At 48.4% G+C, this 21,324-nt stretch overlaps 1 protein-coding gene across 1 annotated transcript in view; it reads right to left on the bottom strand.

The window, feature by feature from the left end:
* Positions 1 to 201: 201 nt before the first annotated feature.
* Positions 202 to 21,324, bottom strand: part of LOC142297476 (vomeronasal type-2 receptor 26-like) — a 126,277-nt gene continuing 105,154 nt past the window's right edge. The window contains exons 3-4 of the mRNA XM_075341701.1: positions 3,652 to 3,775; positions 202 to 1,115 (exon numbers count right to left, since the gene is read on the bottom strand). Of these exons, the coding sequence (XP_075197816.1) occupies positions 202 to 1,115; positions 3,652 to 3,775 (1,038 nt within the window). The remainder of the gene's footprint in view (positions 1,116 to 3,651; positions 3,776 to 21,324) is intronic.

Here is a 21,324-nt window from a genome sequence, read left to right as displayed (position 1 = left end):
CTGCACATTGTTTTCATGATTTTTTTTTAGTGTTTCTTAAAGCCAGAAAGTTGCCATTTGAAATAACTTTAGTTTTGTGCTGTCTGTGATCTTCTTTTTTATACAAAAGTAAACAACTGAATGAACATCCTCAGAACCAGGTGAGTCCATAATTTTTGCCAGGGGTTGTAGTTATAGCTGCCCCCCTGTCCAGCACATTTTTCACCTCAATAACCCATTTCTGTTACTGCTTACTAAGAGCCCTCGACTATTCCTCTCGGGCCTTAAAAAAATAATGTAACATTTTGGAAGGAAGATGCAGCTGAGAAGTCCAGCACTGGAGGACAAGATGGCAAATACCTGCACGGCTACAGTATATTTCCCACTGGTGCTCAGATAGGCTGGGATGAACGAGATCCAGACAGAGCAGAAGACCAGCATGCTGAAGGTGATCAATTTGGCCTCATTGTAGGTTCCTGGAAGGTTCTTTGCTAGAAAGGCTACAAAGAAGCTTATCATGGCCAAGAAGCCCATGAACTCCAAAGTCATGTAGAAGAACAACTTGTGTCCTTCACTACACTCAAATATCTTGTGATTTTCTATTTGAGTGTTCAGTAAAGGGAAAGGAGGAGACTTGTAAAGCCAAACTGAGCAGATTACAATCTGCAACCCTGAGCAAAGTCCTACAACGTGCCGTGGGATTATGGGTCCCAGCCATTTCCTCAGAGGACTGTTAAGTCTGGTGGCTTTAAATGCCAAGATCACCATGATAGTCTTCGCCAGGACAGAGGAGATGCTGATGGAGAAGACCACGCTGAAGAAAGTTTGCCTCAGGAGGCAGGTGATCTTGGATGGTTGACCTATGAAGACCAAGCAGCAGAGGAAGCAGAGAATGAGAGACACCAGCAAGATGTAGCTGAGCTCCCGGTTGGTGGCTTTGATGATTGGTGTTTCCTGGTATTTAGCAAACAATATTAAGATGCAAATAGTAAAAGCTGAAAATATGGCAACCAGCATGACCAGCATAATCCCTAATGGTTCCTCATACGTAAGAAATTCTATCACTTTTGGGATGCATCTGTCTTTCTTCTCATTCGACCACTGGTCAGGAGGACACTTAAGACACTCCTTGGCATCTGAAATATAATGAGATAACATTTCTAATGTTGTTAAAAATGACTTCATGAGCTTCATAAAGCTAAAGCCGGTTGATGGTTATAGTCTGGATCTACTAGCGTCGGTATATCTATGGAAGAACATAGTTCAAGAACTTACTGGCGTTAATTGAAAGACCCAGCAGAATGTGAAATCTTTATTTACCGCAAATGCCGCAAGGCAAAATATACACTGTGTGCAGAATTATTAGGCAAATGAGTATTTTGATCACATGATAATTTTTATACATGTTGTCCTACTCCAACCTGTATAAGCTTGAGAGCCAACTACCAATTAAGTAAATCAGGTGATGTACATCTCTGTAATGAGGAGGGGTGCGGTGTAATGACATCAACACCCTATATAAGGTGTGCTTAATTATATGGCAACTTTCTTTCCTTTGGCAAAATGGGTCAGAAGAGAGATTTGACAGGCTCTGAAAAGTTCAAAATTGTGAGATGTCTTGGAGTGGGATGCAACAGTCTTGAAATTGCCAAACTTTTGAAGCTTGATCACCGAACAATCAAGTGTTTCATGGCAAATTTTTGGCAATTTTTTTTTTTTTTTTTGCCTTCCTCTGGATCAACATGTTAGGCTACGGGTTGAACTAGATGGACTTAGAGTCTCCCTTCAACCTTAAAAACTATGATACTATGAAATAGCCAACAGGGTTGCAAGAAGCGTGTTGGGCAAAAAAGGCGCAAAATAACTGCCCATGAATTGAGGAAAATCAAGCGTGAAGCTGCCAAGATGCCATTTGCCATCAGTTGACCATATTTCAGAGTTGCAACGTTACTGGAGTATCAAAAAGCACAAGGTGTGCCATACTCAGGTAAATAGCCAAGGCGAGGAAAGCTGAAAAACGACTACATTTGAACAAGAAACATAAAATAAAACATCAAGACTGGGCCAAGAAATATCTTAAGACTGATTTTTCAAAGGTTTTATGGACTGATGAAATGAGAGTGACTCTTGATGGGCCAGATGGATGGGCCAGAGGCTGGATCAGTAAAGGGCAGAGAGCTCCACTCAGACTCAGACGCCAGCAAGGTGGAGGTGTGGTATGGGCTGGTATCATCAAAGATGAACTTGTGGGACCTTTTCGGGTTGAAGATGGAGTGAAGCTCAACTCCCAGATCTACTGCCAGTTTCTGGAAGACAACTTCTTTAAGCAGTGGTAAAGGAAAAAGTCAGTATCGTTCAAGAAAAACATGATTTTCATGCAGGGCAATGCTCCATCACATGCATCCAACTACTCCACAGTGTGGCTGGCCAGTAAAGGTCTAAAAGATGAAAAAATAATGACTTGGCCCCCTTGTTCACCTAATCTGAACCCATAGAGAACCTGTGGTCCCTCATAAAATGTGAGATCTACAGGGAGGGAAAACAGTCCACTTCTCGGAACAGTGTCTGGAGGCTGTGGTGGATGCTGCATGCAATGTTGATCGTAAACAAATCAAGCAATTACAGAATCTATGGATGGTCGGCTGCTGAGTGTCATCAGAAAGAAAGGTGGCTATGTTGGTCACTAATTTTTTGGGGTTTTGTTTTTGCATGTCAGAAATGTTTATTTCTAAATTTTGTGCAGTTATATTGGTTTACCTGGTGACAATAAACAAGTGAGATGGGAATAGATTTGGTTTTTATTAAGTTGCCTAATAATTCTGCACAGTAATAGTTACCTGCACAAACAGAATCCTCCTAAGATACCAAATCTAAAAAACCCCACTCCAACTGCCAAAAATATTAAACTTTGATATTTCTGAGCTTTTGGGTTGATTGAGAACATAGTTGTTGACAAATATTAAAAAAATCCTCTAAAATACAATCTCAATAATTCTGCACACGGTGTATGTAAAATAGCCTAAATCAGCCAAATAAGAGAGTCTTCCAAAAGGAAAAATGGAAGAGAGAATGGTCATGTACTCTGGATTGATTTTTTTTTTTTTTAATAGCCTCTGTTCTTGCTAATTATTAGGCTAGTTAGTATAATTTTTATTTTCCGACACATTGGCTGTAAATAATTAACCATACAGCACGGAGTCTTTTCAGTGAAATCTCGTACCTCTCACCCCAGCTGAGTCTACAGATGGACATACACCCGCAATAGCTGGCAGCTGTATGCTTGTCCCAATGATGGTATCTCTTCTGACTCCTCCATAAACATGAATGTTCAGTATGGCTGCTAATACTGTAGAGTAAAAAGTAGGCATCTGAGTTCAAACTACTCAATCCTTGCTTCCTTTCATCATCTGTTGAGATGGATGATCGTCCTGACAAATATCAGCGGGTTCAAACTACTTAAATTAACTTAAATCATCTCATTCAGCCAAGGAATATCTTGTCTACAGATGAGGAAAAACAACCCTAAAACATTTCTGACTACAGATTACATCTTCTGCATGGAGGTGACTGGATTGGCTAATATGAGCCTCTGGTTTGGCTAATATGAGCGTGTTTCTAATAATCTCTGAATTTCTTCTAACATCCATGTTTTATTTCTGAGAAGGATCTTACCAGTGTTGTTGGCCACCTCACCCACAGAACAGGGAAGGCAGTCGTAGCAGCAGACGGGCTTTCCTTGCTGCGGGACCTTCCTGTGCCCTGGAAGACACTGGACGCTGCAGACAGAACTGGGCATCTGCAAACAGTAAAGCCAGAGGAATGATTGTATGGTGAAACCAAAATATGTGTGGCGCCCTGGACAAGCCAGGACGTCCCAGGTACTGCAACAACACACCCCACACCCCGGTTAGGCACATCAGCCGCACACACAAATCCTTGTTGCCTCCCTCCAGGGGCTGATGTCCACACCAGGTGGGGTGGAGCCAGGCGGTTGGCCCCACCCACTGAGGAGTTCACAGTCCTGGAGGCATTAAAAGGAAGTCAGTTGAGTGGAGTTGAGTAGAAGAGGAGTTGAGTTGAGTAGTTTTGGAGTAGGAGTGTGAAGTAGTAAAGGAGCAGTCTGACCGTGTCCGGGTACGTGGCCCGGGCACATACAGCAAGGTTGGCAGACGGTGGTGACCGTCTGCAGGAGAGGCCGATTGATGCACAACCGTAAGGACCGGGATCAGGCGGTGGCCCGCCGGTACCGGACCGGGGAGCGAAGAGAAGCCAGCACCATTCGGCAGGGCCTACGGACCCCGACCAGGCTTGGAGTCGCCGTTAAACCGGTCAAATCCGTCAGCGACGGGAACCTCTGGGGTTTCCCAGCAGTAAAGACCCGACTGAAGGCAACCGTCCAAACCGTGAGGGAGATAAAGCTACCGCCAGAGCTAGAGCTCCCAGGGCCAGAGCCTGTGGGCAAAGAGAGGGCTTCCTTAGCCAACATACAGCTGGGGAGTGGGCTATCAGTGGGAAGCCATTGGAGCCGAGAACATAACACCGGTGCAGGGAGAGACAATTACTAGTGGTGCGAAACAGTACCGTCGTCCTCGTGCTCCCCTCCCTGCATTCCCTCATGTCCGTCTCACCTGTCAGCATTGAAAAATAAAATAGTCCCAGGATATCGGTGAGTGATGCCCTGTCTCCTTTTGTTTTTTAGAGACAATTACCGCCAACCTACCGGGAGTGACCGCCACAACAGTCTGTGGGACTCGTCCATCTGTAACGGGGGCAGGGGGCGCCTCAGGGGGTGTAGTCGGGTCCCCTCGCCTTGTGGGCCGCAGGCTGAACCCCGGCCCGGCCGTCACTTGCAAAACAGGTGTCTTGTTGGGGCAGAGTGTGGATGCATGGGGCCCATTCATGACAGCGTTCCTTCTGTGCTCTCCAGCTCCTTCTTCACTTTCAGGAAAGAGACAATTGCAGGCAGCAGATAAACCAAACACCGATTTATTAAACAAAGCTTCCATCTTTTTGTTTGCAGCAGGTTTACTTTAGTACGTTACAAGTTACAGGTCCTTTTCTACAAAAACGGTTTCCTTTTCTCTACGGGCACTTTCCTTTGCCTGCAGGGGACATACGTTAACCCCCTAGTAGCTGCGCTCTAACCCGGATTTACTGTAGGGCAGATCCAGCACACACTACCGGCTCTGGATAAGTTCTCACCTCTCCACTTCTTTGTCAGGGCACTAACCTTCGCCTGCAGGGGCCACTTGTTATCCCCCTGATAGCTGCACTCCACTCTAGTACACACCACCGGCTCCGGACTAGTCCCAACTCTTCCACCATTTCTCATGGGTTTCCTCTGCTTTCTAGCCAAGAGTACTCACTCAGGCTGACTGCCTCGTCTCACTCCCACACTCTGCCCCGTCACCTCAGACCGAGCTTACTCGCCTCTCACATCTCACTGCACACTGGACTCTGCATTCAGAACCCTTCCTTCCCCACTTAGGCTGCCCTGCCCCTTCCTTCCCTGCCACTGTTACCAGGGGAACCACTGCTCTACACTGGCACCTAGTGGGGAAACAGTTTGACAGGTAACATTTTACCATCAACATTTACAATTTGCCACCATACTACTGTGGCGTTTTCAGGGGGGAAAAACCGCTCCTTCACTACCAGGGGTCAGACTACCCCTTACACATCCAGCCATTTGTTTTACCGGAGACTCCGTGTGTGTTACTGGCTGAGTAAGTACCACTGTGCCGTTTGGCACTGCGCCGCCCGCGACCCTGCACCCGGCAAGGCCCCGCAACCCACCTTCCAACCTCCATCACCGGGCCCCGGGACCACAAAACCCCCTACCCACGGAGGGGAGGAAACAACTCAGCTGCTCCCTGTCATCGCTCCCGGGATCCCTGTACAGAGCAGCGGTGGTGTCCCAATCTCACCACAACCCGTGGGTGGCGTCACGGACCACATCCCCAACTCAAACCACCCCCTTTCACTCACGGGCAAGGAACTCCGCTCGATTCCCCGGATCCGGCCCAACGCTCGAGCCACCGAGCAGCAGCAGCAGCCGGACCCGAGACATGAGTGCGGTTGAGCAGCGCACCCCCCGCCCGCGACAAGTTGGCGTCACGAACAGGATCTTACCGTTCTACCACCTGGTAGAAGTGCGCCTTGTGTCCCACCGGAGGTGTCCGGCCGAAAATTTTCAGAAGCCGCCATCTTGGGCGCGAAAAGTTCCCCGCTCGAGTGTCTTCCCGAGCAGAAGAGGCGTGAAAGCTGAAGCTCCGCCCCTGAAGAGGTGCCGGACAGAGACCAAGGGGGATGGATGGCATCTGGCCGCATGTAGCCCGCGGCTATAAAAGCAGGGACACCAGGACCCTGCAGCCATCTTTTGGTTCCTGGAAGAGGCCGCCGCAGCGATGCACCAACCATCCAGCAGCACCGTAGCCCCCGCGCCCGGGACCGTGGCGTGGGTGGAGGTCCAGACCGTTAAGCTACAACAACGGCTGCAGATCCATGCGCAGCTGCTCTTGGAGGAGTGGGAGGCCGACATGGCGGATGTGGTGGCGGCCATACGAAGACGCCAGGTGGAGGGAGTTCTGGAAGAGCGGGTAAGTGACCCACGACCCTGTACCCCTAGCGGGTCGGTCATCACGGCTGAGGGGCCCGGTCTACACCCGCTCGCCCTGCTACCTCCCCCGCTACCCGTGTTGGCTGCTGCTGCCCCGTCACTAGGCCCGCTACCACCGCAATCGGTAGCGGCACCCAGCCAATCCGCCCAAGCGACCCGACCTGCAGCCGAGGTCTGTGACCGTCCGGATTCGCTCCCGTGGAAGAAACCGAAAGCTGAGCCCGTCAGCCGAGATGCACCGGAGGCCCCTGTAGAGGCCGTACCCGGGCCCAAACCGACTCCGGCAGCTTGCTCCGTGCAGGAGGAGACGGAGGTCGAGCAGGAGAAGATTCCTGTGCCCATCCCCCACGCCTCGGCTGAGGCTGCGCCAGGTCGCCGCTGCGAGGCCGCACCCCAGGCCATGACACCGCGGGACCTGCCGCCCAGAACGCCAGTAGTGGGCAGTGTGAAGGAGGTCTCGCGGGGCCTGACCCGCACGCAGGGGCCCACCGTAGCCCCCTATTGGGACAGGAAACAGACCCCGCTGGGCAAAGAGATCGCCGAGAGAGAGAAGAGGAAGGCAGAGCTGGTAGTCCGCACAATAAGGGAGAAAGAGAATCTCCGCAGGGCCACCTTCCGAGTGCGGGGCCCGAGGTACGAAGGGCTAGTGAGGAGGTTTGACGTCCGTAGAGGATACGGCTTCATTTTCGAACCGGGCCTGGAGGCCGAAATGTTCATAGCCCGAAGGGACGTGAACGACCACTTGCCGGAGGATCACCCGTGCCGCAACCTGCTCCCCGGCGACCTTGTTAATTATACCCGGCACTGCGGGGAGAGGGTCTGGTTTGCCCTGGACGCTAGGCTGAGAGGAGGCCAGGAGCCTCAAGCACAAGCCCAGCCCCCTCCCCCGCCAGGTGGAGTGGATCTAAAGTAATGGCAGCGGTCCCCCGCAACAAGTTGTCCCCGTTGGGATCACCAGCACCGTATGATACGTTGAATATTGAATGTTGTTGAACCGAATGATAAGAAAAATGAAAGTAATCAACCAAACTTTGACAAGATTAACACCGTGATTCAACCGGCCATTGCCGGCAACCAGTCCCCTTAGGGACTTTCTGCAACCGTTGCGGAAGGAACTACTTACGGACACGCCCGTGAACTTGCAGGGCAACCACAAACTTAGTGGCATCTAAACATGTTTGTTGGCTAATACCGTACCGCCTCCGGAGAGGCTGATTTGGGAGGATGGGCCTGGAGGAAACGGATGGCCAAGGCCCGCCACTATCGTAACCGGTGATGATCCTCCGGGGGTCAGGGGTTCCCATGGACGTGGGTCCCCTGAAAGAGATTGTACCCGCTCGGGCAACTTTGTTCTGGACTGGGACAAGGGGTGCTGCCCATTTTCTTAGGGGCAGCATCAGGGCCAGTTTGTTTGGGCGGGGGGAAGAGCGGAAGCCGTACCGTTTAATAAAAATGTTTAGTAACGTTAAAAGAAAGTACCTCCCGTTATGGGAAGTTTATAAAGAAATGCTTATGTTGTGATTTTACATGTTTTACCATTCTCTACCTTTTTCAGTTGTGAAAATAAAACCGGTGATGGACGAGCAGCCCGCGGACGGTCTGCGTTTAACCACGGGGGAATGTGGCGCCCTGGACAAGCCAGGACGTCACAGGTGGTGCAACAACACACCCCACACCCCGGTTAGGCACATCAGCCGCACACACAAATCCTTGTTGCCTCCCTCCAGGGGCTGATGTCCACACCAGGTGGGGTGGAGCCAGGCGGTTGGCCCCACCCACTGAGGAGTTCACAGTCCTGGAGGCAGGAAAAAGAAGTCAGTTGAGTGGAGTTGAGTAGAAGAGGAGTTGAGTTGAGTAGTTTTGTAGTAGGAGTGTGAAGTAGTAAAGGAGCAGTCTGACCGTGTCCGGGTACGTGGCCCGGGCACATACAGCAAGGTTGGCAGACGGTGGTGACCGTCTGCAGGAGAGGCCGATTGACGCACAACCGTAAGGACCGGGGTCGGGTGGTGGCTCGCCGGTACCGGATCGGGGAGCGAAGAGAAGCCAGCACCATTCGGCAGGGCCTATGGACCCCGACCAGGCTTGGAGTCGCCATTAAACCGGTCAAATCCGTCAGCAACGGAAACCTCCGGGGTTTCCCAGCAGTAAAGACCCAACTGAAGGCAACCGTCCAAACCGGGAGGGAGATAAAGCTACCGCCAGAGCTAGAGCTCCCAGGGCCAGAGCCTGCAGGCAAAGAGAAGGCTCCCTTAGCCAACATACCACTGGGGAGCGGGCTATCAGTGGGAAGACATTGGGGCCGAGAACATAACACCGGTGCAGGGAGAGACAGTTACCGCCAACCTACCGGGAGTGACCGTCGCAGCCATCTATGGGACTCGTCCATCCAGCCGTTTGTTTTACCGGAGACTCCGTGTGTGTTACTGGCTGAGTAAGTACCACTGTGCCGTCTGGCGCTGCGCTGCCCGCGACCCTGCACCCGGCCAGGCCCCACAACCCACCTTCCAACCTCCATCACCGGGCCCCGGGACCACCACGCCAGGGAAGGAGTCTTGCGAGGATAATTTGCATATTCCCAGTGCCTTCTGGGATAAGTGAAGAGTCACCGCGAGCTCAAGGAGAACCGGGTTTTGGCCGTTACAGCCGGAAGGAAGACTTCTGAAAGCCAGGGAAGGAGTCTTGCGAGGATAATTTGCATATTCCCAGTGCCTTCTGGGATAAGTGAAGAGTTACAGCCGGAAGGAAGACTTCTAAATTTTAGCCTGTCTTCTTCATTGTGAGCGTGAGTGAGCAAAGTGTGAGCAAAAGTAAGTGTGAGTAGAATTGTTTGTATTTAGTTGTTTAATTACTTAACATTTGTTTAGTGCTATCCCCATTAGAAAATGTGCTCCACTATTGCTAATGCGATCCAGTGTACATCTTGTCTCATGTATGCAGTGAAAAGCCGTTCGAGGGTGCATACTGTTGTTCGAGATGTGCGCAAGTTGCACATTTGGAAGCCCAGATACTGGATGTAAATGAGCAGCTGGCAACTCTGAGATGCATTAGCAATATGGAAAGGAGTTTGCTGCTCACTGAGCAGCAGCTTGCTTGGTCAGATGTGGGGGAGGATCGTAGTAGGGAGCGGCAGGACGGTGAGGTAGGTAGCTGGGTGACAGTTAGAAGGGGGGGTAAAGGGAAAAGTGCTAGGAAGGCTAGTCCTGAACTGACACACCCCAATAGGTTTGCAATCTTGGCAGATGAGGGGGATGTCATTACAGGGGTAGCATTGCTGCAGCAAGGCACGACCTCTGAACGCCAGAGGAGTGTCTGCTCCAGTAAGGGGGGGAATAGGAGTGCAGGGCAGGCGAGACAGGTACTGGTAGTGGGGGACTCAATTATTAGGGGGACAGATAGGGCAATCTGTCACAAAGACAGGGATCGCCGAACAGTGTGTTGTCTTCCTGGCGCTCGAGTTCGGCACATCGCTGATCGGGTTGACAGATTACTGGGAGGGGCTGGGGAGGACCCAGCGGTCATTGTACACATTGGCACAAATGACAAAGTTAAAGGTAGGTGGAAGGTCCTTAAAGATAATTTCAAGGAATTAGGTTGTAAGCTTAAAGCATGGACCTCAAAGGTGGTATTTTCGGAAATACTACCTGTGCCACGAGCCACAGCAGAGAGGCAAAGGGAGATCAGGGAGGTTAACAGGTGGCTCAGGAATTGGTGTAGGAAAGAGGGTTTTGGGTTCCTGGAGAATTGGGCCGACTTTTCAGTTGGCTACAGATTCTATGCTAGGGATGGGCTGCATCTTAATGGGGAGGGTGCAGCTCTGCTGGGGCAGAAAATGGCTAAAAGGTTGGAGGAGTGTTTAAACTAGGAATGGGGGGGCGAGGGTATTCACTTTATAGAAGGGGAATGTAGTGCAGATAGTGACCAGGGCACAAGTAATGAAATTGGGGGTGGTACGGGGGGGAAGGGTTAGGACAGTTAATACAGTAAGCAGGAATACAGGTACAGAGTCATACGTAACGTGCATGTACACTAATGCCCGAAGCCTCACAAATAAGGTGGAGGAATTAGAATTAATATTGTTGGAAGAAAATTATGATATAGTGGGGATATCAGAGACATGGCTGGATGAGAGCTATGACTGGGCTGTTAATTTACAGGGTTATAGCCTATTCAGGAATGACCGTACAAATAAGCGAGGGGGAGGTGTATGTCTATATGTAAAATCATCCTTAAAACCCATCCTGCGTGACAACATATGTGAGGGTACTGAGAATGTAGAGTCCCTATGGGTGGAGATAAGGGGGGGGAGAATGAATAATAAAATACTGATAGGGGTATGTTATAAGACGCCGAATATTATGGAAGAGGTAGAGAATCTCCTCATAAAGCAAATTGATAAAGCAGCGAGTCTCGGAGAGGTAATTATTATGGGGGGACTTTAACTATCCTGATATAAATTGGGGAACAGAAACTTGCAGTTCCAGCAAAGGAAATAGATTTTTGATAACAATGAAAGATAATTACCTTTCACAAATGGTACAGGACCCCACAAGAGGGGGAGCACTACTAGACCTTGTACTAACCAATAGGCCAGACCGCATATCAAATATACAAGTTGGGGGTCACTTGGGGAATAGTGATCACAAAATAATAAGTTTTCATGTATTCTTTAGTAAGATGTCTAGTAGAGGGGCTACAAGGACACTAAACTTCAGGAAAGCAAATTTTAAACGGTTGAGAGATGATCTTAGTGCAATAAACTGGGATGATGTACTAAGTAATAAAAGTACACAAAGCAAATGGGAGACTTTTATGAGCATCCTGAATAGGGCTTGTGCAGAAAATATACCCTATGGGAACAAACATGCTAGAAATAGGAGGAAACCCCTATGGCTAAATAGAGCTGTAAGGGAAGCAATAAAAGAAAAACAGAAAGCCTTAAAAGAATTAAAGAGGGTAGGTAGTGATGAGGCATTATATAATTATAGAAAATTAAATAAAATATGTAAAAAGCAAATTAAGTTAGCTAAGTTTGAGACAGAGAGACTCATTGCGAGAGAAAGTAAAAATAATCCTAAAATATTCTTTAACTACATAAACAGTAAAAAACTGAAAAGCGATAGTGTTGGCCCCCTTAAAAATAGTCTTGGTGAAATGGTGGAAGGGGATGAGGGTAAAGCCAACCTGCTGAATGACTTTTTTTCTACGGTTTTTATACAAGAAAATGCCATGGCAGATGACATGGCCAGTGATACCATAAATTCACCCTTGAATATTACCTGCTTAACCCAGCAGGAAGTACGCCGCCGCCTCGAAATCACTAAGGTTGACAAATCTCCGGGCCCGGATGGCATACACCCCAGAGTACTACAGGAATTGAGTTCTGTGATAGATAGACCATTATTTTTAATCTTCTCAGATTCCTTAATAACAGGGTCGGTACCGCAGGACTGGCGCATAGCAAATGTGGTGCCAATATTCAAAAAGGGGACAAAAACTGAGCCGGGAAATTATAGGCCGGTAAGTTTAACCTCTACGGTTGGTAAAATCCTTGAGGGTTTCTTGAGAGATACTATACTGGAGTATCTCAAGAAAAATAACCTTATGACAGAGTATCAACATGGGTTTATGAGGGATCGATCCTGTCAAACTAATTTGATCAGCTTCTATGAAGAGGTAAGTTCAAGCCTGGACCAGGGAAATGCAGTGGATGTTGTGTAGATGGACTTTTCAAAAGCTTTTGATACAGTGCCACACAAAAGGTTGGTACATAAAATGAGAATAATGGGGATAGGGGAAAATATGTGTAACTGGGTTAAAAACTGGCTCAGTGATAGGAAACAAAGGGTGGTTATTAATGGTACGTACTCGGACTGGGTCTCAGTTCATAGTGGGGTACCTGTGCTGTTTTATTTGTCTTAGTTAAAACTGTTATTTAATGTTTTTCATGCTTGTCTCTGCTGCCATCTACTGGTCAGACCTTTCGGCTCCTCTGTTTCCTTTGCCCAGCCCATGGGAGTGTCTGATGACCCTCTTGCATCACATCCTGGATATTCTTTTCCAAAGCAGAGTCTGTGAGAACAACATCCCTTATTGGAGCTACTAGGAGCAAAGTCTTCTGACCACGTAGTAGCTTCAGAGGCAAGCATCACTCGAGAATTACAATGCCAGGTACTTGGATTACTGCACTCTGCATGTCCTAACCTTTGGAGAAAATAAACCACCATTGTTTCATCTCAGCATGTGCATGTTTTCTCTCTGGAGTGCTCTGGTCCTGTCTGCCTCACCTATAGGAAAAACGAAGGTAAGACTCTCACAACCTCTCACAACTACGCACCTTCCATCGCCTTTAAGTGGGGACAGAAGAGTCAGAAGACTGCTTAAGAGCTCAATACCCCGGCTACAGATCCCTAAGAACCCTGTAACTTCCCATGTAATCTGCCTAGCAACAAGCCTTGTGCACTAGTCTGCCTGCACAGTGCATGCCTGGACAAGCCTAAGGGGAAGCTCTCCCATCTGCCACGTCCTGTGTCACCTCTGCTCGCATTGTAAAGGGACAGTTTATGCACCTGCTGTTTCTCTCTTGCTATACGCCTTCTATACACTTGCAGTACATTATACCCCATTACTGCACATCGCTGCACTGCGAACCCCAAGTTTTACTGAAGACACCTTGGCAATCTCATCAGGGAGTCCTTGCAGAGCTGCACAACGATTTTGGATCCCTATTCAAAAGTCAAGTTTCTTAAAGAGACAGTACACCGTAAATAAAAATGGCCGAAAAAGACCTCGGACAGTTCCCCACTGCTGAAACAGAGCAAATACAACCTGATACTGTCCATTATGAAGCCCAGGAGGCAGAGCCCACGCTTTCAGCAGACCAAGTTGTCCGACCAAAGCGCTCTTCCAAACCCACGATAAAGGCCGCTGAAAACTATCACACTATGAAAGATGAGTCATGTGAACACCTGGAAGAACAGTGGGAACAAGTCACCTATTACATGTCAAGACTTGAATCCTCATCAGGTGATGCCACATGCTTACAAGCCGCTCTGGAACGGCTGAACACAGCTCATGAAAGATACAAGAGACTGTCAACAAGGTACATTACCTTTCTAAAAGACTCTAAAATTGATGAAGCGCTTTCAGACCTGAGCAAGGCAGAAGAGGTAGACAAGGAAAGAGATGCCAAGGTTCAAGATGCCATAGACAAGGCCGAACACCGTATCTCTCACCAGCAAGAAACCAGATCACACCGATCAACCTCATCTAGACGTTCCTCTCGGTCATCCGGGTCATCATCCTCAAGAAGCTCAGCCCTGAGCGACAGGATACTAGAGGCCCGCATAAGAGCAGAGGAATCCAAGGTGAGACGTTCCTTCACAGAAAGAGAAGTAGAGGAAGAAGCCGAAAGGGCAGAAGCAGAAGCCAAAAGGGCAGAAGCAGAAGCCCTTGCAAAAGCAGAAGCCGCTAAAGCAGAAGCCCATGCAAAAGCAGAAGCTGCTAAAGCGGAAGCAAAAAGGGCAGAAGCGGAGGCTCGGATAAAGATTCTTCGGTCACAGATGGAAGAGGAAGTTGCGCTAGCTAAAGTGAGACTACTTGAGCAAGCATTGATCCAAGGTCCTGATCCAGCTGACTCGCCACCACTGGAAGCAGACAATCCAGTTGATCGCACAAGAGACTATGTACTGAATCAGTTACCTGTAGCAACCCCGGTTTGCAGTACCGTCCAAGCCGACAACACCGAAACCTCCAACTTACCTCTACCAGTGCCAGTGCCACCTAAAGCTCCCGAGCAAATTAATAACAGCCACCAAGAGGTGCCCTCTCAAACACAGTCACCACAGCAAGATGGCAACCAAGTGTTTCCTGACCCACTTCCACAGCTCAAGCAGCGGTCATCAGAATCTACAGAGGCTACACCACAGCTCAACCCTGCCGCAACGTCATTCTACCCGAGAACATCTCATCCATTCACGCCAGGCAGCCCATACGCCCCAGGGGCATCACGAGTCGTCGTGGCAACAAGTGGTGAGAAATCAGATATGTCTGGGTTTGCCAGGTTCATGGTGAGCAGAGAGCTAATCAACACTAGTCTCACGAAATTTGATGATCGTGCAGAGAGCTACAGGGCCTGGAAAGCAACTTTCAAGGCAGCCATCGCCAATCTCAACTTCACTGCAGAACAGGAGCTCGACCTCCTGATCAAGTGGTTGGGCCCAGGCTCAACAAACCGTATCAAGAGCCTCAGAACCGTCTATGTGGGACAAGCAGAAGCAGGTCTCGCTGCTGCATGGCAGAGACTGGAACGCACCTTTGGCAGCGCAGAAGCAATAGAGAAAGCCCTATTCAAGAGACTGCAGGACATCCGAAAGATCAACCTTAAAGAAGTCCACAAGCTTCAAGACCTAAGTGATCTGCTCATGGAGCTGGAGCTCGCCAAAAGAGATCCTCGTCTGTCTGGGCTGTGCTACCTGGATACAGCCCATGGAGTGAACCCAATCGTGGTGAAGCTGCCATACAGTCTGCAGGAGAAATGGGCAACGTCAGTCTCAAGGTACAAAAGAATGCATGACGTCACCTTTCCCCCATTTATTCAGTTCTGCAAGTTCATCGATGAGCAGGCCCAGATGAGGAACGACCCCAGCCTCGACTTCCTAGAGTTCAACACTTCGGCAGCCGCAACATCATCATCAAGGTATGAAGGTGCCATACAAAAACGCAGAGACATTAAGAACACTGTGAGTGTCAGGAAGACTGAGCTACCATCACCTGCAGCACGCACAGATAAACAAAAGACCATCCCATCACGAGATAAGTCTTTCAATCAAGAATGTCCCATCCATAAAAAACCGCATTCACTGAACAAGTGCAGAGGGTTTAGATCCAAAACCCTGCAGGAGCGCAAGAAAGTCCTCACAGAGCTTGGGATTTGTTTCAAATGCTGCGCATCACTTGAGCACATGGCCAAGGACTGTAAATCCATCGTCAAGTGTGAGGAGTGTCATAGTGAAAAACACGTTTCAGCCATGCACCCAACCCAGCTAGCTAGAGACACACCGGCTGCAGTCACCACCACTCCCACTCCAAGTCATGGCGGGGAGCCCAAGAATCAGACTGACACCACCACAGCCGTCTCCTGCTCATGCTCAGAGGTATGTGGAGAGGGCCAAACAGAAATGTTGTGCCCGAATATGCCTCATCAAGGTTTATCCCGAGGGACATCCAGAAAAGGCAATGAAGGTGTATGCCATCATAGACGACCAAAGCAACCGGTCCCTAGCAGGAACCAAATTCTTTGAAGCCTTCGGAATTAATGGACCATCAGAAACCTACACCTTGAACACCTGCTCGGGTCGCATAGAGACTAGCGGCAGAAGAGCCCAGGGATTCATTGCTTCTCCTATCAATGGGAAGACTGAAATACCTCTACCAACGCTCATTGAATGTGACCAAATACCCAGCCACAGGAATGAAATTCCTACCCCAGAAGCTGCATTTCATCAACCACACCTAAGACACCTCGCTAGCGTTATCCCACCTCTGGACAATAACGCAGAGATTCTATTCCTGCTCGGCAGAGACAACCTAAGGGTACACAAGGTGCGACAGCAGTGTAATGGGCCTGACTATGCACCATACGCCCAGAGACTGGACTTGGGATGGGTAGTCATAGGAAATGTGTGCGTTGATCGATCAGAAATTGATTCCTTCAAGACTTATGTGCATGGAGATGGGCGCACAACCTGCTTAACCCCTTTACGACCGCCGATACGCCTTTTAACGGCGGTAAATAAGGGTACTTTTTCCGATCCGCCGCTTTTTAACGGCGGTCGGAAAAAAGGGTCTAGCGCCCCCCAGAGTCAGAAAATTTCTGGGGTCTCAGCTGCCGGGGGTAGCTGAGACCCTGGAGATCATGATTCGGGCCGGTTTTTCCGGTCCCCACTCACCTGATGACCGGTATACACCGTATACCGATCATCAAGTTATAGTAAATGACCGCGCCGGTAAAAAATGATTTATCTCCCATCTGGCATGATCAAACATGCCAGATGGGAGATAAATCTTTTTCCCGGTTCCCTCCGGTCCCCCGGTGTCCCCAAAGTGCCCCCCCCGACCCCCAACCCCCTCCCGAAAATCCAAGATGGCCGCGCGCACCGGCGATCACAGCAGCGCGCCGGCCGCATTTCCACTGTTCCTATGGTTTCTGTCGCATGTGCCATCACACATGCGACAGAAACCTGCTCCCTAGGCCCTGCCGGGTCCCCCCCTACCCCCCCCTGGTGTCCCCCGGTGTCCCCCGGTGTCATACATACCGGAGTGCTGATCCCCCGCGGCCCCCTCCTCCGGCTCCTTCTCTGCAGACGCCGGTCACATGTGCCGAGCAGATGACAGCTTCCTGTGTTCAGGACGCTGGCTGCTGCTGCACAGAGTCTGCAGCTGTGACCCGGGGAGAGTGGGTGCAGATTCTTTGCACCCACTCTCCTCAAATGGAGGGTCTGCCCTCCTAGAAAATGGGGGATACGTTCCCTGAACGTGTCCCCCATATTCTAGAAGGTCCAGAGGCGACGTGGGACGTCCAAATGGATTATAGTGGATTTTTTTTTTTTCTTTTCAATAAATTGGTCAATCAGGGAATGTTTTGGGGAGTGTTTTTTCAAATAAATTTTTTTTTGTTGTCAATTTTTTTTTTATTACTGTCAATTAGTTATGTCGGGTATCTGATAGACGCCGTGACATAACTAATTGCTGGGCTTGATGCCAGGTGACATTACACACCTGGTATCAACCCCATTCATTACCCCGTTAGCCAACGCACCAGGGCGCGGGATGAGCTGGGGCGAAGCGCCAGAATTGGCGCATCTAATGGATGCGCCACTTCTGGGGCGGCTGCGGCCTGCTATTTTTAGGCTGGGAAGAGTCCAATAACCGTGGCTCTTCCCATCCTGAGAATACCAGACCCCAGCTGTCAGCTTCACCTTGGCTGGTGATCTAATTTGGGGGGACCCCACGTTTGTTTTTGTTTTTTTAATTATTTATTTATAAATAATTAAAAAAAAAAAACAGCTTGGGGAGCCCTCCAAATTGATCACCAGACAAGGTGAAGCTGTCAGCTGTGGTTTGCAGGCTACAGCTGTCTGCTTTACCCTAGCTGGCTATCAAAAATAGGGGGGACCCCACGTCATTTATTTTAATTATTTTTTTTTTTTTTGGGCTAAATACAAGGCTAGGCATCCTTTAGTGTCACATGAAAGGCACTAAAGGGCGCCAGCTTAGAATATGCAGGGGGTGGGACGTTATATATGTTTGACATCTATCCATTCATCCATTGTAGCATTTTACGCTGTGTGCCCACAATCAGGGTTTGCAACATTTTGGGCGCAGAGTGTTTTCCCTGCGTCCATAACGCTGCGTTGTGCAGTAGAAGCACAGTGGCAGGATTTTTAGAAATCCCGTGCCCACTGTGTTTCTTTTCTCCGCAGCATAAATCGACCTGTGGCGCAGCTTCCCGAGCCTCAGCATGTCAATTTATGCTGCGGAGATGAGTGTTCTTTGCAGGTAGAATAGAACTAAAGTCCACAGCAGCCTGAACCCAAATCGTGGGCATGGGCAGCTGCGTTCTCCCGTGGACAACACTCACATTTCTGCAGGAGGCTGACACTGGGTACTAGACGCCGTGTCGCTGGATCATGGCCACATAGCCTAAAGGCTACTTTACACGCTGCGATATCGGTCCCGATATCGCTAGCGTGGGTACCCGCCCCCATCTGTTGTGCGACACGGGCAATCGCTGCCCATGCCGCACAACATCGCGCACATGCGTCACACATACTTACCTGCCCGGCGACGTCGCTGTGACCGGCAAACCGCCTCCTTTCTAAGGGGGCGGTCCGTGTGGCGTCACAGTGACGTCACTGAGCGGCCGCCCAATAGAAGCGGAGGGGCGGAGATGAGTGGCCGGAACATCCCGCCCACCTCCTTCCTTCCTCATAGCGGCCGGGAGGCAGGTAAGGGGAGCTTCCTCGTTCCTGCGGCGTCACACATAGCGATGTGTGCTGCCGCAGGAGCGACGAACTACATCGTTACTGCTGCAGTAACGATAATCGAGAATGGACCCCCATGTCACCGATGAGCGATTTTGCACGTTTTTGCAACGATGCAAAATCGCTCATCGGTGTCACACGCAGCAACATCGCTAATGCGGCCGGATGTGCGTCACCAATTCCGTGACCCTAACGACTCCGCATTAGCGATGTCGCAGCGTGTAAAGCCCCCTTAACAGTGAGAAATTTTTTGCTACAGCAACAGTTTTGTGAAGTACCTGTGGATTCAAAATGTTTACTATACTCCTGAATAAAATCCTTGAGGGGTCCAGTTTCCAAAATGAGGTCACTTGTGGGGGGTTTCTGATGTATAGGTGCCCAAGGGGCCCTGCTAATGTGACATGGTGCGCGCAATTTACTTCAACTTTTCCAAAATTCAAATGGTGCTCCTTCCATTCCAAGCCCTCCCATTTATCCAAACAAAGGTTTTTGGCCACATGTGTGGTATCCCTGCGCTCACAAGAAATTAGATAACAACCTGTGGGGTACACGTTTTGTTGTTGCCTCTTGAAAAAGTGAAAAATGTGTCGCTAAATCAACATTTTTGTGAAAAAAATGAAAATTTCAATATGGCAACCTAAGCTTATCAAATTCTGTGAAGTATTCGTGTATTCAAAATGCTCAATATACACCTAGATTAAAGCCTTGAGGGGTCTTATTTCCAGAATGGGGTCACTTGTGGGGGACCTCCACTGCTTAGGCACCTCAGGGGTTCTCCTAATGCAACATGGCGTCCGCTATTGATTCCAGCCAATTTTGCAGTCAAATTGCACTCCTTCTCTTCTGAGCCCTGTAGTGTGCCCAAACAGTTGATTTCCACCACATACAAGATATCAACAAACTCAGGAGAAATTGCGCAATAAATTTCATGGTGATTTTTTTCCTGTTACCCTTGTGAAAAAAAAAGCTACCTGGTTGAAGTAACAATTTTGTGGTAAAATTTTATTTTTTTATTTTCATGGCTCAACGTTATAAACTTCTGTAAAGCACCTGGGGGTTCAGGGTACTCACCAAACATCAAGATAAATTCCTTGAGGGGCCTAGTTTCCAATATGGGGTCACTTGTGGTGTTTTTTTGCTGTTTACGTACCTTAGGGGTCCTCCAAATGCGACATGGTGCCCGCAATCTTTTTCAGCCAAATTTCCTTTCCAAAATTCAAATATTGCTCCTTCCGTTCCAAGCCCTCCCATTTCTCCAAACAAAGGTTTCAGACCACAAGTGAGGTATCACCGCGCTCATAAAAAAGTGGGTAACAAACATTGGGGTCACATTTTTGGAATTACCTCTTGAAAAAGTGAAAAAATTGATGCTAAAGCAACATTTTTGAGAAAAAAATGAAAATTTTCAATGTGACAACGTAACGTTATCAAAATCTGTGAAGTACCTGTGTATCCAAAATGCTCACTATACCCCTAGATAGAAGCCTTAAGGGGTCTAGTTTCCAAAATGGTGTCACTTGTAAGGGGTTTCTGCTGTTTAGGTACCTTGGCGGACATGTAAATGCAACATGGTGCCCGCAATCTATTTCAGCCAAATTTGCTTTCCAAAATTCAAATATTGCTCCTTCTGTTCCGAGCCCTCCCATTTGTCCAAACAAAGGTTTCTGACCACATGTGGGGTATTGGCGCGTTCATAAGAAAGTGGGTAACAAGTTTTGGGGTTCATTTTGTTGTGTTATTTCTTCTAAAAGTGAATAAATTTGGGGTAGAGCAACATTTTAGGTAAAATTTTATTTTTTGCTTTTTTTCATTCCACTTTGCTTTAGTTCCTGTGAAGCACCTGAAGGGTTAATAAACTTCTTGGATGTGGTTTTGAGTACTTTGAGGCGTGCTGTTTTGAGAATGGTGTCACTTTTAGGTATTTTCTGTCACTTAGGCCTCTCAAAGTCACTTCAAATGTGATGTGGTCCCTAAAAAAATGGTTTTGTGAATTTTGTTGAAAAAATGGGAAATTGCTGATGAACTTTGACCCCTTCTAACTTCCTAACCCCAAAACATTTTGTTTCAGAAATTGCGCTAATGTAAAGTAGACATGTGGGAAATGTTATTTATTAACTGTTTTGTGTGACATAACTCTCTGGGTTAAGGGCATAAAAATTAAAAGTTTGAAAATTGCAAAATTTTCAAAATTTTCATCAAATTTCCGATTTTTTCACAAATAAAAGCAAAAAATATCGTTCTAAATTTATAACTATCATGAAGTACAATATGTCACGAAAAAACAATGTCAGAATCACCGGGATCCGTTGAAGCGTTCCAGAGTTATGACCTCATAAAGTGACACTGGTCAGAATTGCAAAAAATGGCCTGGTCATTAAGTACAAAACTGGCTTCGTCCTAAAGGGGTTAAAGCCATGTCCTCATCACTATGGAGTGAAAGAGAAGTCTCCAGACACAATACAGCTTCCTGACATCGCTTCTTCTCTGCATATCGACAACTTGGGAAGATCAGTCTTTCACACAACCAAGGACGACGATAAAGTAGCCTTGTCAGTAGAGGACAGAGAATTCATCGAAATAATGGATTGTGAGTTTTCTAAAGACAAAACCAACCATTGGGTCTCTCCATTACCCTTCCGATCTACCAGGGTAAGACTCCCAAACAACCGAGCTCAAGCTCAGACC

The sequence above is a fragment of the Anomaloglossus baeobatrachus genome, chromosome 3 (genome assembly GCF_048569485.1).
Source record: "Anomaloglossus baeobatrachus isolate aAnoBae1 chromosome 3, aAnoBae1.hap1, whole genome shotgun sequence".
NCBI classification, from domain to species: domain Eukaryota; kingdom Metazoa; phylum Chordata; class Amphibia; order Anura; family Aromobatidae; genus Anomaloglossus; species Anomaloglossus baeobatrachus.
This window is presented reverse-complemented; position numbering and strand designations above follow the sequence as displayed.